The 18,453-nt window shown below is 45.0% G+C and overlaps 1 protein-coding gene and 1 pseudogene across 1 annotated transcript; both read right to left on the bottom strand.

The window, feature by feature from the left end:
* Positions 1-2,624: 2,624 nt before the first annotated feature.
* Positions 2,625-3,463, bottom strand: LOC136541515 (probable glutathione S-transferase GSTU6). The gene is made up of 2 exons (XM_066533448.1): positions 3,137-3,463; positions 2,625-3,017 (listed from the first exon to the last, which is right to left on the bottom strand). The coding sequence occupies exons 1-2, from the start codon at positions 3,461-3,463 to the stop codon at positions 2,625-2,627; spliced, it is 720 nt and encodes a 239-aa protein (XP_066389545.1).
* Positions 3,464-10,187: 6,724 nt separating this feature from the next.
* Positions 10,188-11,013, bottom strand: LOC136463212 (probable glutathione S-transferase GSTU6; annotated as a pseudogene).
* Between the last annotated feature and the right edge of the window lie 7,440 nt (positions 11,014-18,453).

The raw sequence follows: 18,453 nt of genomic DNA on the forward strand, positions 1-18,453 counted from the left end.
CAAGGATCCAAGCTGCATGCATTCCCTAAAACGAAGAGGATGGAAAGTGGATCACAAATGCATCTTGCGTGGCAATTTGGAAACAATTGACCATATTTGTTTTATGCCCGCTCTCTCAGCGTTCACGCTCGCAAGAGCGAGGGACGAAGAGTAGGAGTTGGGGGTTTATTAATTTATTTAAGGGCCTGAGTAGTATCCTTAATGGACCTCTGTTTTTTTAATCTAATCTCTTAAAATTTAGTTTGAGGGCCCTGCTGGAGTGTGTAGATGCTCTAGGTGGCTATCTGAACTTTTGGATAGAAATTGAGCACTTGATCATTTTAAGCTGCTAATTTTGTATCCCTTGTTAGTACGTCTTTTCTCTTATACTCAATTCTAAAATAAAATATACGTCTTCATTTTTTTTTGGGATCTTCTTGTGTTTTTTAAGAATTACACAACACGTACGCACACTCACCCCTATGAACACACGTACGCGAACCCTATCCCTATAAGCATCTCTGAAGGACTGAGTCGGCAGATCTCGAGATTCACGAAGTCACCATTGAAAAATGCGAGCACCCGTACTCAGTCGAGAACTTGAACCCGGATGGACAGGTTCCACCACAAGAAACCCAATCAACTGATCTACGATCAATTCGCGGGATCTCATTGTGTTTTCATGCACCCACAATCACTTATAACCTGTCATCGTGTTGCAGATATCATTGCATCCTTAATTGCGTGGTCATCAATACACAAACCATTTAGGAATACACAAACCATTTATGGGCTAGATGCTCTTTCAGGAGTCATCAACGGACAAAGAGGCAGATCAAGCCCAACCCAAATTACCCAATACGTGTAGCCCAATGAGGAGATATAAGGGAGAGATAACACATGTCAAAGCATGAAGCATATAGTTCGTCTTGGAGGCGTCAAATGCTCTTCGATCTACAACGAACTTGTATGTTGTTAGTCGCTCTATAGCCTATAGGAGGAGTACCAGTGAAATTTAGTGAATCTAGCAGTAGAAGCTAACACTGAAATTAGCACTTAGTTTGGTGCATGAGTGGCTTTTTATATATTTTATTTGCTCTTTGAGAGTTTGTTGTTATCAACTGGATGCTACACGTGTAATGATGAATGATTAAGTGTATGAGTTATAGAGACTACAGAGACCTTTTTTTTTAAATCCTTTTTTTTCTAGAAAACACTGCCAGCAGTCTCCTGTATTCTGCCGCCATTGTTTTACATAGAGCCAAATTCACCGCCGGTCTCTGAACTTGACGGACGGCGTCATCAAGGCCCCTGAACTTCTAAAGTAATATCTGTGGGTTTCTAAACTTGGCAGACGGTGTCATCTAGGTCCCTGAACTTTCAAGATGATCACCGCAGGTCCCTAAATTTGGCCCGCGGTGTCATCCTGGTCTCTAAACTTTCCAGGTGATCACCGCAGGTCCCTAAACTTGGCAACCGGTGTCATCCCTGTCTAAATGTAATAATATTAAAAGTTACCTATAGCATTAAAAGTTTTCTCTATTAAAAGTTACATATAATATTAGTGTTATTTTAAAAGTTTTAATAGTATTATAGAAGTAACTTTTCTTAGTTATTAATACTACAATACTACAACACTATTATTAAAACTTTTAATACTATAATACTATTATTAAAAGTTCTAATACTATAAAACTACTATTAAAAGTAGTATAGTATTATAGTATTATAGTTTTAATAATGGAGAAAAGTTACTTCTATAATACTACTATTAAAACTTTTAAAATAGTACTAAAATTAGAAATAACTTTAATAGAGAAAACTTTTAATACTACAGGAATTTTAATATTATTTAATACTATTAATGATACATAAATATTAAATTGATTTTAGTATTTTTCTATTTTAGTTTAAACCTAATATATTTGTCGTTGTAAATTATTTTAATACTTCAATTTATTTTTTGCTGATGAAAAATAATTTTATATAATTTATATTTTCATAATAAATATTATATAAATAATGATTGATTAATTGACACATGTTGGATCCACATCAAATGTACAGTCAGGGTGCCACGCCAGCTTATAGAATAGGTTAGACCACATTTGGGCAGGGATGACACCGCTTGTCAAGTTTAAGGATCTGCGGTGATCACCTTAAACGTTTAGGGACCGGGATGACATCGCCGGCCAAATTTAGGGACCTGCGGTGATCACCTTAAAAGTTTAGGGATTTGGATGGCACCATGTGCCAAGTTTAGTGACCCATATATAACACTTTAGAAGTTTAGGGACCTGGATGACACCGTTGGCCAAGTTCAAGGACCAGCGATGAATTTTGCTCTTTAACATAACATCCAAATTAAACGTATATGATTATAAGATTATTGATTAATAAACCATGGACGTGCAGCTTGATGATAACCATGCATTGTTAAAAATGGCTACATATATAAGCCTAGAAAAAGGGAAAACGCACGTATATACACGGTGTAAAAACCATGCATACAGACGACCACACTAACTGCAACGTGCATGCACGATGCAACCGAAGAACACGACATGAGTATAACCTGTATTCGTAACATTATTTGGTGTTGCACGCTGTAAACCTTCATCGAGCTCAAGATTCGTAGGTTCCGTTCATTTGTTCGCCGCCACAGCGCCTGCTGCCGCCGGGCCTCGCATCTTCATGGCGTACTCGAGCACCCTGCCGAAGTCTGGCAGCGCCGCCTTGGCCGCGTCAAGCGCGGCGAAGCGCTCCGCCCACGCTGACAGGAGCGGGGCCGTGGCGGCGTCTAGTAACTTGACGCCGGACAGCACCTCGGACGCGCGCACCCACACGAGCAGTCCGCCCAGTGCAATGTCGACGCACCCGACGCTGTCGCCGCCGAAGAAGGGCTTCCCCTTCCCCTTGGAGTACTCCTCCAGAGCGCCCTCCATGGTTGCCCTCGCCGCAAGAATCTGCTTCAACCCCTCGGTCTTCTCGTCGGGCGTCTTGGTGACGTCGAACATCTGGCACCACGGTGCCACAAACTGCATGCGCGTGTGTGCACACACACACACACAAATAACCAACAAATCCTTGAGTTTGTAGTATCGATCGAGTCGCCAACAACATGTGCGTTTGGTTCAGAAAGCATCATGCATGGTACCTTGTTTTCGATAAAGGCGACCCAGAACCGAGCGACGGCGCGTTCGTAGGGGTCGGAGGGGAGAAGCGGCGGTCCGGCGTCAGGGAAGGCCGCCTCGATATAATCCACGATGACCATGGACTCACAGAGAGCCTTGCCCCCGTGGAAGAGAACGGGGACCTTCTTGTGGACGGGGTTGCTCTCAAGGAGGAGCTGGCTCTTGTTCATGAGATCCTCCTCCACGTACTCGTAGCTCAGCCCCTTGAGGTGGAGCGCGAGCTTCACCCTGGACCCGAACGGGCTGAACCATGTGCTCAGAAGCTTCAGCTCGTCGCCTCCACCTGACATTTTTCCTGCAACTGCAGTAAGTTAGCGGCGTGTTTAAGATTTCGTCGTCTTCTTCGATCGGCCGGACCGGACGTGTTGCCTTGCTGTGTGGTTGTTCTTGGACAAAGCAGAGTAGCGGTATAAATACAGCTGGGCGTTGGTTACTCCGTCATTCGATCGATGTTTATGAGCCAATGTTTATTGACTGATGAGAATTTTGCGAAAAACCATCGGACGCATTTGTGGTTCAGTCAACGAAAAACTAGAGGGAGTTAGAAAAATCCATGAGTGGTTCAAGACCCAGGAGTTACACAGATCGAAGAAGAAGGTTCTATTTTCCTTTCGTGTGGGCTGGCTCTATGGGCAGAAATTAGATAGTAGAAATCCGTATTGGAAAAAAACCGTAAATATTATAGCAATGAAAATCTTGATATTATTCATTCACCTCATTGATAAATATTTTAGAGTGAAATACACCGGCGGCCCTTTAACTTGTCGGTCGGTGTTAGTTCGGTCCACGAACTTGCAAACGCAGAAAATTGGCCCCTGAACTTGTCAAGTTGTTCACCGCAGGCCGTTTTCCATCTGGCGCGGCTTCCAGGCGACGTGGCAGCGCCAGCGTGGCGAACAATTGGTTCTTGTGGGATTTCTGCCGTTCCTAGACGTTAGCAATTTTGCAGACGACACCTTGAGTTGTATTGAAAAGGGCAACTAACCCACTATTAGCATTTGTCCTCTCTCTCCAGACTGTCTTCCTCCTCTTGCTCCCGTCGTCGAGATCAGATCGGCACCATGGCTAGCGAATCAAGGGTGTCTACGGCAGATCCAACCGATATACCGTTGATCCAGTGCAGGGAGTGCGCCGGGTATCGAAGCAGGAATGGAGCTTTGGGCAGGCGTTCTACTGCTGCCCGTTCTACAAGGTTAGTGGTTCAGTTAAGATGAAGTTCTTGTTCTTGCTAGATTCAAAGCTAATATTAGGGATTTTTGTAGTGAGATGGAATCGATTGCCCTTTTGGGAAGTAGGAGTACTTGGAGATGGTGTTCGGCAAGAACACTATTGGTGCTCAAGCAAGTCCCAGCAATGCAGGCATAATCATGGTGGAATCCCCTGATTTGAAGATGAACACTGATGGAGGAGTACGCAACAATGGTTGGGTGAAGAGGGAAGCTGTATCTGCTGAAATGGTGAAAAAAAGTAGTCATGGTGTTGAAGGCTATATTTGTAGTCTGTGTTGCTCTATTGTTTGTGCTCATTCTTGTTCTGTTAGTCCTATTAGTGAAGTAGGTAAATGTGTAATCAGTACAAGTAATCAGTACTATCCATGCTTCAGTGTGTATGAACTATTAATCCAATTGACATGCTAAATGAGTTTCACTTACCTGGCTAGTAACTGGTTTTTCAAAACCTTCAGTTGATCCTCCTTCTGGGCCATGATCCACATTTGGTTTGTTTTGAGGTTGTAGTTCAGGCCTGATCCTAGCCTTCCTCAGCTTGCAACCACCTCTGTTATGCCCTTCTGTTGCATAATAAGAGCAAGTAATGATAGTACCATGCTTGGACATTTTAGGACCAAACTTGCCCATGACTTCATGAGGTTGCTTCCTTCTATTCTTGGGTGGCCTGCCAATTTTTTTCTCATAGACTAGTGGAAGTACATTTGGTCCTTAAACTTTCTGCCACATGCTCCTATCTTTGCAAGGATAAATCTTGGGACCATATGCTTTCAGATAGGTTGCAGTAGAGTAGCACTCATGAACCATGGACTCAGGAGGAATTCTCTCTATCCTCAAACAAGATATAGCATGAGAGCAAGGGATACCGGTCAGCTCCCACCTCCTGCAATCACACTACCTAATGCGTAGGTCCACTGTGTATTGTTTGTCCACCACATTGACCAGAAAAATGCCATTACCAGCAGGCTGTGCATAACAGGTGTTTGTCCACTGAGAATTCTTATGAAGTTTCTTCCTTATCTTAGGGCAAATAGGACCATCCCACATAGTGCCTACATCCTTGTCCTTTGTATGATACCATGTCATCAGTTGTGTCTTCACTTGCTCTAACATGCTCAAGATAGGCATTTCTCTAGCATCTAGTATGTATTTATTGAACACCTCACAACTATTGTTTAGTAGAATATCACACTTGGAGAAAGTGCTAAAGAAAGCCCTAACCCAAGTATTTGGTGGCATCTTTTCCAGCCATTCAAAAGCTTTCTGGTTAAGGACCTTCATCTTCTCCATGTTCTCATTCCACCTAACTACTGTGGTTGACCAAGCACAAGTCCAGAGTTGGTTCTTTAAGTTCTCACCTTTGAATTTCATCTGGAAATTGGAATATATGTGTCTGACACAGAACCTGTGTTTAGATTCTAGGAAAACCTATGCAACAGCTGGTACTAGACCCTGTAAATGGACAAGAACAAATTAGCATGAATACTACAACTGCAAGTTAAGAAGATGTGCAACAGCTGGTACTTTCTGTTTGTCAGTCATGACAGTCCATGGGTATGCGTTTTCAATGCCTAGGTCTTACTACAATGTTTCCAAGAACCACTTTCAAGTAGTCAGAAACTCAACTTCTACAACTCCAAATGCAATTTGATAAATGCAGTCATTTGGATCAATTCCAATTCTAGTGAGCATTATCCCTCCATGCTTAGTCTTAAGGTGGCAACCATCTAGGCAGATTATAGGTCTACAACCAGATAGGAAGCCCCTATTGCAGGCATCCAAACAAACATACAAGGATGAGAATATGTTTCCAACAAGATTAAGATAGAAAGTGCTCCTTGGATTGCTTCTTCTCAATTCATGTGCATAATCCCACAACTTAGTGTACTGCTCTTCTTCATCACCAAGTATCACCTTCATAGCATGTATCCTGGCCCTAGCAAGTGTAGTTCTTGGGGATGTCAGATTCCATTCCTTCTGGACTGTCCTTGCAAAGTTAGTTAGTGTCATCTTCTTGTCAGCTCGAAAGGACTCTAAGTATATATGAGCAAGCCACTTTGAGGTACATCTCTTCAATGTCCACTTCCTTTGGCAAGTGTGCTGCCCATGATAAGTCTTGATCATCAACCCTTGAGTCCTGCTATCACTTGAAGCATATAAATTTCAAAGACACCCATCTACACAATGAGCCTTCAACCTTTTCTTCTCATTCCTAGGCATCTTGATCTCTACCCTCTGCTTTATGCTATATTATGTGATAGCCTTCCTAAGCATCTCAACTGATTCAAATATCATGCCAACTTTGAAGATGGGATTGTCTATGTCTTTACTTCTGAATGACCTAAACCTAGACCTTGTCCTTCTTCATCAGATTCTGACAATTCTAGCTCAGATTCATCTGTTGACTACTCTCTATAAACAACAAAGATGAAACATTTTTCCCCTTCAGTTTGCTACCAACAATCTTCTTGCCCTTACCTTTCTACCGATCTTTGCTACCAGTCTCCTTTGTGACATCCTCATCAACATAGTCCACAAAAATATCATCATCATCTCCCTCTAAATCACTATCACTATCACTGAAATCAGAGTCATCTTCACTGTCACCATCATCTCCATGCACATCATGCTGCACTGAATCTTGCTGCACTGAATCCTGCTCCATTTCAAATGGTGGTAGTTCTTCTCCTTCTTCCTTCCCAACAAATCCTCCCTTGACTGGGCTGATTACTTCAGGCAGTGAAGCAATTGGGTTTGCCACTATGTCATCCCAGTTTATGCCAGGCATGCTGTTATCATGATCAAAATAGACAATAAGGTTCTTCACCCTGCCAACAATGCTAGTCGTCGCCAATGTCTCTGAATCTGACTCAATCACCCTAAGTCCACGAGCAAGATCCATTCCAGGAAGCAACCAATATATCTTCAGAGCATCTATTTTAGGACATTTCAACTCATCAACAAAATCCAAGAACCACAATGGAGACCAGGTATCTACCTCGCAATGGTCAAACCAGTTCACTTTTCCATCAATATAAGCCTTATTCGAATCCTGACCAACAAAGAAACCACAGTGGTGCACCTCAACAGTGAACTTGTTCTCAGCATTACCTACATTGAACCAAATGATGCTCATTACTACTTGATTTATTTAGGCTACACCAGGAACCCTAAACCCTAGCCACCAAAATAAACGAAATTAGCCTACACTAGGAACAAGTACATGCACACCACCACATCCTAAAGGCACTAATAAGAAGGTTTTGAGTTTCGATTGACTAACCGTAGTCCGGCGGTGGTTCCCCTTCTAGTCGCAGGCATGGCGCCATGCCGCAAATTCACCACGATTGCGGCGGAAACCTACGCTCCCCAGGTACATCTCGTCGTTGCTCTTCCACAGAATCTTGCAAAGTCGCCGACTTTTGCTTCTGCCGCAAGCCACCTCGCCCCTGCCGCCGCCTCGCCCCCAGCACGATGAACTTGAAGAGGAGAAGACATGATTTTGCAGATTTGATGAGGCGGAGCGGCCTAGATGCATATTGTCACCTGCGTTCAGTATTGAAACGTGCGGCTCACTGCTTCGTCCGCCACGCTGACGCTGCCAAGTCGCCTAGAGGCCGTGGCTAATGGGAAATGGGTCTACGGTGAACAACTTGACAAGTTCAGGGGCCCATTTTCCGCGTTTGCAAGTTCGTGGACCGAGCTGGCACAGGCCAACAAGTTAAAAGGCCGCCAGTGTATTTCACTCTATATTTTAATAGAAGTATTACCAATTAGAAGAAAAACGTTAAATCCTTTGCAAGGAACTTCTTGACTAACACTGTGGCCATTCTTATTACTAACAAAATGTGATTGATATCTGCAAAACATATGTTAGTGCACAACCACTTGTGTTCATCAACCACCAAAAGTCCAAATCACCAAATTGGAACCCAACCACTTGTGTTTCAATCAAAATTTATAAGAAAATGTCCCCAAACAAGCATTAGCGTGACAAGAGATATATAATAAAAGTTTTAAAACAAAACTTGTGTCACCTAGGTTGTTTGGGTTAGCATAGACAAACAAAATATACAAGCACTATATTACAACCTAGCTAGATATAATGCAATAAAACCAAGGTCTAAGCTACAAAACTCACGACTCCGCCCTTAGTGTTACACTCTCTCCCCATTTGGCATCAAAGCACCAAAAGGTCCTCGCTCTAAGCATGAAATGTCGAAGGAAGAGGGTGCAAGTGTGCAACTGTCCGATGCCCTCTACAGCTCTCCACCATGCCTCCAACTGGCTCTAAACCTAAAATGTGGTGGTGTGCACTTTGGTGCCATTGGAAGTTAAGGTGATGTCATCTTCTTGAACCCTCTGACTGTGCAACCAACTAATCTCTTAGCACCAGACATCTTCAATGGTGCACTCTGGTGCCCAATGTGCCTTTTCTTTGTGTCTTTCATTCAAGGCTCTTCCACTTGATGTCTTGGACTTCTTGCTTATCTCTTCTAGGATCTACATAGCAGCTCCTCGGTATTTGATTGATCTGTTGGTCACTTGATCTTCATGTAACCATGCACAAACCCATCCTTGCATCCATAGGACTAAAACCTTATATACTAGCAAACAACATATATTAGTCCAATTGATCATGTTGTCACTCAATCACCAAAATCACTTAATGACCCTAGCTAGGTGTCATTTTCCTTAAGTATGCATCATAAATATTAACACCAACACGCTGAAAAAGATATCAAGATGACCAATTTTGATAGATTAGGCAATTAGAAATAGGAATCATGTGCCAATAAAGATTTTTCAACAGTAACTATACAATGAAGAAGAATCTAGTTCAATTCGATACGTATGTAACCCCCAAAAAATCAACAACACGAACTTAAGCCCCAATAGGGAACATTGCATGAAAAATGATGAATTTCAAGTCATATTAGGGCTCTAGGGTTTTGATCTTGATCCAAACAACGCGGTATAGCATAGGAGCCAAGGAGTGAAGCATCAAGCTGACCGAACACACAAGCGCTATAGGCCGGGCATGAAGAAGATTATGGCAACGGTGGTAGTGCTCACAAAGGTGATGGCAATGAACGAGCTAGGTGGAGAAGCTGCTAGGCGTTCGCGACCAGGGGCTTGGCTAGGCGCGAGAAGGGACAACGATGAGGAGGTATCGGCAATGGTGGCTTGCGCGTGCGGGGGCGGAGGGGGGGGGGGATAGTAGCTTCCTCACCCTCAATTCTACATTGGAGGAAATAGGATATGTATTTTGATCATGTCAACGAGGGCTCCACGTCCGTCATGGTGAATCCATATTCGATTTGGCTTATACACAGACTAGCAACGTACATGTCGTTGCAATAGAACATACAATTGGCCATGACAAATTGTTACTCCCTCCGCCCCATAAAAATGTTTGCTATGTGATTATATACCATAAATGAATATTTTGTTATATATTTATTCAAGATTGACAATGTTGATTTCTTGAGAAGTGAGAATGATGAGACTGAAGGAGTAGATACTAGCACTACACAATTAAGCTTGCAAGCTTAGTAGAGCGTGACAAAGTGCGACTATGCAACGAAATGTGTGATGCACATGAACTCGCAGCACAGAACAAAACTTCATTATTCACTATATATAGTCTATATTACATCACAAGAATCAGGAAATCATGGCCAACAATCAACAACGATAAACTTCTTTATTTGATTGAGCTACACAACCAAACATTTCCTCCGACCAGACCGCACTCACGAGTCACGACCGTCGTGATGTGGCTGCGTTAGTTCTTCGCGGCCGCAGCCGCCGCAGCCTGGGCTCCTGCAGCCTGCTGTGCGCGCCTCACCTTGGCGAATTCGACCAGTCTGCCGACGTCCGGCAAGACGGCATTGGCAGCGTCCAGGGCGCCGAAGCGTTCCGCCCACGCCGACAGGAGCGGCGTCAAAGAACTCCACACCGCACAGCGCCTCGGTTCCTTGCAGCCACGAGAGGAGCCCGCCAAGAACGACGTCCAAGTACCCGGCGCTGTCGCCGCCGAAGAAAGGCTTTCCCTTGGAACAGACTCTCTGCCCCCCCCCCCCCCCCCCCCCCCCCCCCCATTGTGTCGACCGCATCGAGCATCTGCCTCGTCCGCTCCTCCTCCGTCTTGGCACTGAATGCCTGTTTCCACGCGGCCGTTATTATCTGCACACTTGAACACACATGGATGTGAACAACATGCATCAAAATGTTAAACCGATGCGGTGAGCCATTGATGCACGAAAATTAGCGATTGGTGGTGAGACCTTGTCGTCGATGTAAGCGGCCCAGAAACGAGCAACTGCACGTTCGTGAGGGTCGGCGGGGAGGAGCGAGGAACCGCCATTGCTTGCAAACGCCTCGTCGATGTACAGCACGATGACAAGCGACTCACTGATAGGCTTCTCGTTGTGGATGAGCACAGGCACCTTCTTGTGCACGGGGTTGGACGCGAGGAGGAGGTCGCTCTTGTTATCAAGGTCCTGCTCGACGTAGTCATAGCTCAGGGCCTTGAGATGCAGGGCAATTCTCACTCTGCACGCCCAGGGACTCGCCCATGTGCCGAGTAGCTTCAGCTCAACTCCAGCCATTTCCTGTACCTGCAAGTAGGGCTGGATAAAATTCTCGCGACTCGCCAACTCGCTCGACTCGTGTCCGGCTCGGCTCGTTTTAACTTTTTCACGAGTTGAGCTGGAAATCTAGCTCGCTGCTTTAACGAGTCAGCTCGTGAGCTGCTCACGAGCTGAGACCTATCAGCCCACGACTATAAATCCAGAAGATGATGATGTTGACCTAGAAATGTACCACTATTCCATTGATACGTAATCCTTATTTTCAGCTATTTCATATGAATTTTGATTTTATAATTGTTGTGGTACTTAAACGTTGATTTATGGATTGTTTTCTACGGAAAAGATGATGATGCTGACATTGAATTTGTAGACTTTTCTAAGTCTGTGGTGGCGAGCAACTAGTAAGTATGCTGGAACTGCATGATCATAAATGGACCAGCTATGTTGTATAGGCATGTATGATTGTATAATGGTGGACGTCAACTTCTGAAATTATTGTGGCATGAACATTATAAACATATGTGTCATATTTTTTTAGTAACTCACGAGCTAAACAAGCTAGCTCGAACTCGCTAACGAACCGAGCTAAACTATCCCTCTAGCTCGTAATATTAACGAGCCAAGCCAAACTGTCTCGTTAGCCAAACAAATCAGCTCAAGTTAGGACCGAGCCAAACCAGGCTCGATATCTGGCCCTACCTGCGAGTTAGTACTCAGCGATTCCGTGCGTGGGTTTGGGCTTTGTTTTGCTTCCTATTATTGCTTTAATTTGCCAGGCTGTTGGCTAGACAAGACGAGCGGTACGGTATTTAGCTTCGGCGAGGCCACCGTATGTGGCAACAACAACGGCAAATACATCATCCATGATGCTCGTGCCAACGTCTGAGGGGATTAATTTCCAAATACACGTGTGCTAATTAGTTTGAGTGGAGGGTTTTATTTTCATTAAATAAGATGCCAGGTAAGCAAAGATGATGACATGAGACTAGAGTTACAAAGAGAGAGGGAAAGAGTTGCGTTTTAGCTGAAAACTTGGTCTACACCGTTTCTAAAACTTGAAAATTAATCTACATTAGTACCATGGGACAGAAGTTTCACTACTACAGAATCGGGTATCACTGTCGGCCTCATTATTGTCGAATTTAGGTGAACCAACAGTGATGTACCTTCACTGCCGGTTCTGAGCTTAAAAATCAGAAAATGATTGGGGGTGAGCTAAAACCGGTAGTGAAGGTCTACATCACTACCGGTTCGTGGATGGCAACAGCAGTGAGTTGACGGTCACTTATCACTGCTGGTTCTAGCTAAGAACCGTCAATGATTTTTGGCTATCACTGTCGGTTCTAGCCAAGAACCGACGGTGATAAATGACAGTACAAAAAGCTAGTGCCGTCCTCTCCTTCCTTCTCTCTTCCATCCCAAGCGCAGAGGCGCGCGTTTAGGCCGCTCCCTCAATTGTTGCGGTTGTTCTTCACCATAAAGCTAGCTCTTGGATTTGAAAGAATGGCTTGATCTTTTTGCTTTAAGGTTAGTAACAAGCATCCACTTCTTTGATTTTATTGCTTAATTAGCGTTGTTTTGGTGACTACATTGCTTAATTCTTATTCTAGTTCTTTCTCCATTTTAGAGAGTATTTTTCCAATTGGACTTTGTGCAAGGCTTCCAAGCAAATTGTGATGAATCCATCATCCAAAAGGTTAGTATCTATGAACACATTTAAATTTCTAGCTAATTACATGGTAGTCAAGATGATTTTTAGTATGTGATGCTATAATTAGTTCTTAGGAGTAGAGTAGATTCGTTTACAATTTTGATGAGCAAATTAATCCATGTGTCACCTACCAACACATTGTTTGGGGCTACATTGTTGTTCATGATCATGTCTCCAATTTTAGTTTTTTTAATTAGTGTCTCTATTTTTATGTGGCATGGAGTATAATAATTGTTCTTCATTATTGTGCAATAATTGTTTTTTTACAGGGCTACGATTTTCAACTTATACGGCCGGGGCTACTAATTTCAATTTTCCAATAATTAGTGTGGAATAATTTTTTTTCTAAAATGGAGTGAGTAAATTAAATAAGTGTATAATAAATGGTACTTTTGGGTTATAATTGTTGTTCATTAAGCTCGACTTGTTATTAATTTCTCTGTAATTACTGTCTCAATATTTTTTGTGCAGAGATGGATCAAGAGTGGATGCATCTGTCCCGAACGAACAAGCGGTACATGCTTGGCGTCAGCAAGTTTATCGCCAATGCCAAAGCCAATGCTGGTGATGGAAACCCTGTCTTATGCCCATGCAAAGATTGCATTAATCAAAGGAAATGAGAGAGAATTGAGTTTGTATGAATGCACTTGATTACGAAGGGGTTCATGCCAACTATACGATATGGAGTATGCATGGGGAGGTTGGTGTGAATGTTCCGCAGGAAAACAATGATGATTTGGCCATGCCTGATGTTGCCCTCCATGAGGCTGTTACTAACGAGGAACCTATGGCTACCGTTAATGATGTGTTTGAACCTGGTGTCAACACGGAACCTATGACCACAGTTAATGATGTGTTTAGGAATACGCTAGCTGATGACATCAAGGATGACTATGGGATTTCTCAGCTGCTATGTAATGTGGAGGGTGCATGTCTTAGTGATAGACAACTGAAAAAGCTAGAGAAAATGAAACAAGATGGCAAAACACCATTGTATAAAGATTGTCCAGCGAGCAAACTGAAAGTCGACATCATGATGTTAGAGTTCAAATCTAGAAATGGATTGAGCGATAAAGGCTTCGATCAGTTGTTAGGTATAAAAAGGAAACTGCTAAAAAACGAGTTGCTAGAAAAGACATACCAGGCCAAGCAAATGATTTGCCCCAACGGCCTCGAGGTTAAAAAAAATCTACGCGTGTTCCAATGATTGCATATTGTACCAGGGAGATGAATACAAAGACTTAGATGCGTGCCCCAAGTGTGAAGTTCCATGGTGAAAGGATCAAGATGCCCAAGAGGGGGGGGGGTTGAATTGGGCTAATTCTAAATTTTCTTGCAATAATTAAATCCTACGGTTAGCACAATTAACCCCTTGTGCCTACAAAAATGTTTCTAATAATCTAACACACAAAGGACTTGCAACCTATGTTTCAAACTTACTCTAGCATGGTAATTCTATGAATGTAAGAACAAGTATTGAATTGCTCAAAGTAAATTGAGAGAGAGGAATGCGGCGATGTTTTGCCGAGGTATCGAAGAGTCGCCACTCCCCACTAGTCCTTGTTGGAGCACCCGCACAAGGGTGTAGCTCCCCCTTGATCCGCGCAAGGATCAAGTGCTCTCTACGGGTTGATTCTTCGACACTCCGTCGCGGCGAATCACCCAAAACCGCTCACAACTTAAGTTGGGTCACCCACAAACTCCACCGGGTGATCACCAAGCTCCCAATTACCACCAAGCCATCTAGGTGATGGCGATCACCAAGAGTAACAAGCACAAACTCTCACTTGACCACGCGAAGCCTAATGAGAACGGTGGATGCACACTTTGCTACTTTTGATTCACTAATGAGGCTACTCTCTTAGATTCTCAAATCTCAATCACCTCACTAGGACCTTGCTCTTTTTGGCACTCACAAACGTGTTTCTCAGCTGTTGGAATAAGCAGAAGTAACTCCACACACGAGTGGAGCTTCTATTTATAAGGCAGCCTGAAAAACGAACCGTTATGAACTTCTACGGGGTGACCGGACGCTCCGGTCATATTGACCGGACGCTCCAGTTAGTTCAACCCGTACACCAGTGTTTAAGTGTTGACCGGACGCTGGCAGGGTCTGGTCACCACTGACCGGACACGTCCGGTCGCATTAAACCCTCACTGGATACTTACTGTACTCGACCGAACGCTGGATCCTCAGGGTCCGGTCAGTATTGACCGGACACGTCCGGTCGTAGATTCACTCTTCTGGAACCTTACTAGAGTCGACCAGACGCTGCCTCTCAGCGTCCGGTCACTTGACCACTCTAGCGTTCGGTCGCACCGAACACAATCACCTTAGTCAAATGAACTGACCAGACCCTGCGGCCAGCGTTCGGTCGCACCGGAGCCAGCGTCCGGTCAGCATTTGACCCTCCATTCACTTTCAACTCTCGATCATTTGTGAATGAAGTTTGCTCCATAGGATCATAGGCATACGTAGGAGATACCTAGTGCTAGTTTTAACAAGTGTGCACCACACCTAACTCACTAGACTCATCTAGGTCAAGCTACCCGTCCATACCCCCCTTAATAGTACGGCCAAAGTAAAAACAAAGTCCTAAACTACTCTAAGTGTCACTCCAACTCCAATCGACACTTAGAACTAGTCATCCTTAACCTTGTCGTCCATCATTTGAAAATCAAAACGATTTCCATCGTAGGGGCATGACCACCTCGATTGCCCAATCGATCCCCATTACCATGACCTAACTTAATTGCCTCTACAAAACACACGTTAGTCATAGTAATCTTATATTGTCATTAATCACTGAAACCCACTTAGGGGCCTAGATGCTTTCAATCTCCCCCTTTTTGGTGATTGATGACAATACCACCTCGAGTATGTGAAAGAGTGAGGTTTTTGACATGCTTGGTTCATATAAGCTTTTGTCAATAAGAACAAAAGTGTTAGGCAAGCTTATATGACCCAAGCCAACACGATGTACTCAAAAGATATGAAATAAGCATGAGTACAAGTAATAAAGCTCATTTGCATCGCAGTAAAGCGCGGAAGCAAAGACAAATGAGCATAACACAAGTGATATGACATATAAAGGAATACAAAGTAGAGAGCACATATGTCATATATCACAATCACGTAGATATCACTATCACATAGATATAATAACAAGCATGAAAGTAAACACACGAATGCATAATAGTAATAGTGTATCACACAAATAAAACTCCAAATATATATAATAGACTAATAGCTAACTAGACTCCCCCTAAAACTCGCTCCCCCTGAGTCTACATACTCGAACCCTCTCCCCCTTTGGTGTCAAACACCAAAACCTAAGGGTCGGACGGTGGGGCTGCAGCGGACGAGCCGGGCGCTGAGGTCTGCGGAGCAAGCTGAAACTGGGCGCCATCATCATCTGACCCTGAGCTCTAGACTGACTGACCCTCTATGGCTAGAAGCGTCGCTGAAGTGGTCTGGGTCTGAGCTGGGGTAGGTGCTGCCTGTGATGCTGCTAGTATATCTGTCGTAGGATCTGAAGATGCGATAGACAAATGGAGCCTCTGAGTAGTCATGATGACTAGAGCTGCTGTAGAAGGGCCGGGGGCATACATATGTGGCGGTGTAGGCATCCCTGTCAACTCGCTAAAAGATGCTCCAAGACTCCTGGAGACTGCCGTGTCAGGCACAAATAGCGAGGGTGTCTGATCTGGTGTGAAGCCTATCTGGACTGGTGTGAACTGCGGGGCTACCACAGGTGAAGCTAACCACTAGGACACCTGTACTGGGGGTGAAGCAAACGGAGCTGGAGGCTGTCCCTAACTCTGGAGCCCACTGGGCTGTACTGCTGGAGTCGTCGTAGTGGTGGTAGGCTGAGCAAGCTAGGGTGAAGGCTGTGACTGTGGAGCCCCAAGTGCTATTACTACATGCTGCATAAATCCCATAAGCTGTTGCTGCATGAGTAACTGCTGCTGATGCATCTACTACTGCTGCTGCTGGAGGACCTGCTGCTGTCGCTGGAACTCGTCCTGACGAGCCTAAAACTGTGCAAAGTTGGCAGCGGTCTCCTAAGCCTATCATGCCTGATCCTGCTGCATCCGCTCAAGAATAGCAATCAAAGCGGGGTTCGTCTGCGGTGCAGGTGGAGCTAAGCTGGAACTGTCAGCCTCTGCATCGTGTCTGCGTGGAGGCATCTGAGGAATAGGCCGGTAGTCGTCATCCGAACTGTCACTAGACTCGCTCCTCTCCTACTGAGCCTCAAGCTGCTCCTCCTCAGTAGCTGCTATGCCTCTGATAATCTCGTCCCGCTGAGCTACGGACTCTGGTACATCTAGACAACGGTGAGGCTGAGTGGGAGCCTATGGTGTGCTATGCCTGATCCTCTGTGCCATGTTATAAGCTGGAAACTCTGTTGTGGCACCTCTGTACTCTGCAACCATCTCTGGTGTCCTAACTTGCACAGCCTTGAGCATGAGAAATGTGATCCAATGTGCATATGGAAGTTGCTTGCGACCCTTGAAGCCCTCAGCTATCGTGTCCTCCATCTCAGACAGAAGAAGATCCCAAATATTGAACACTGTCTGCTGCATCAGGGCGTTGAGGAGCCAAAGCTAGAGGCGAGTCAAGCCCTCTCTGTATCCCAACCTAGGAAGTAGTGTCGTCCTAATGATAGCCTCTGGCACTCGAGCTGTAGGAGTAAGGTCACTGGGGTTCCTCCTGGACCCCTCACCAAAGGGCTCCTTGAAGCAATGGCGCACAAGATCTGTAGGGGGCACCATCCCACCATGAGGATGCCTGGGAGGCTCTTGCTGTCCATAGCATACCTCATGTAACCTGATAGGCTGCTCCTATAGCCTCAGTATCTCCCTGGCCCTATAACTTATCATCCTGTAGTCTCTGCCTCTGAATGCAAAGTGTATGAAGTTGTGATGCGGGTCAACGTAGAGCGAAGCATAGAACTACCGAACCCAAGATGGCACATACAATCCTGTCTAGCCAATCAGATCTGTCAGCCCTGGCAAATATGATAAGTAGGGGCGAATATGCTCTTCGGCTGCTGCCACAATAGCCTCAATGCTGCAGACTCTCTGAGATCGGAAGACTGCCCCACAGTTCAGATATGCATTGTAGAAGTCTTCCTGGAGCGGTGTATAGAAACCCTCTGCTGCTCTCTCATCCCTCCTCGGAGGAAACCACACCTCAAACTCTACAAACCTTAGCTGTCGGACCTGCTTGGCCATGGCAGCCCTCAAGTCAAGGTGGGTCACTGGAGGCGGACCCTGTGGTCTAGGCGGTGCATGAGATCCCCTCCGCTAGGTCGGCGGCCTCGGTGAGACTAGAACACGGGAACGACCAGAGCGGCGTAGCAGTGGCTGGGGTGCCTACTCGGTCTCCTCGGCCTACTAGCCCTCCTCACCCTCCTGAGGCTGCTGTGACTGCTGTCCCTCCTAAGTCTCCTGAGCTGGCTAAGGCTCTGCTGGCGGAGGCTGTTGCTGTGACTCCTGTTGTGACTCCCCCTAAGGCTGAGGATCCACAACAGGAAGACGTCGTCCTACCATCATGACAGTCCCAGCTAGACTACCATGAAGATGCTCAATCTGCTCAAGTCTACCCAGTGCGTCTGGTGCCCGATGATCTGCAATGATAACTCCACTGCGGGCACCTCCTCTCTCGGCACGCTCTACAGCCTCAGCAACTACTGCTGCTCTTGCTGTCTCTACATTAGGGTACTTGTGCTTCTTTGATACAA

The sequence above is a fragment of the Miscanthus floridulus genome, chromosome 1 (genome assembly GCF_019320115.1).
Source record: "Miscanthus floridulus cultivar M001 chromosome 1, ASM1932011v1, whole genome shotgun sequence".
NCBI classification, from domain to species: Eukaryota; Viridiplantae; Streptophyta; class Magnoliopsida; order Poales; family Poaceae; genus Miscanthus; species Miscanthus floridulus.

Coding starts and splice junctions, on each gene's coding strand:
- LOC136541515 (XM_066533448.1), bottom strand. CDS start 3,463: ATGTCAGGTGGAGGCGACGAGCTGAAGCTTCTGAGCACATGGTTCAGC. Junction 3,018..3,136: donor TCGCCTTTATCGAAAACAAG/GTACCATGCATG, acceptor ACGCGCATGCAG/TTTGTGGCACCGTGGTGCCA.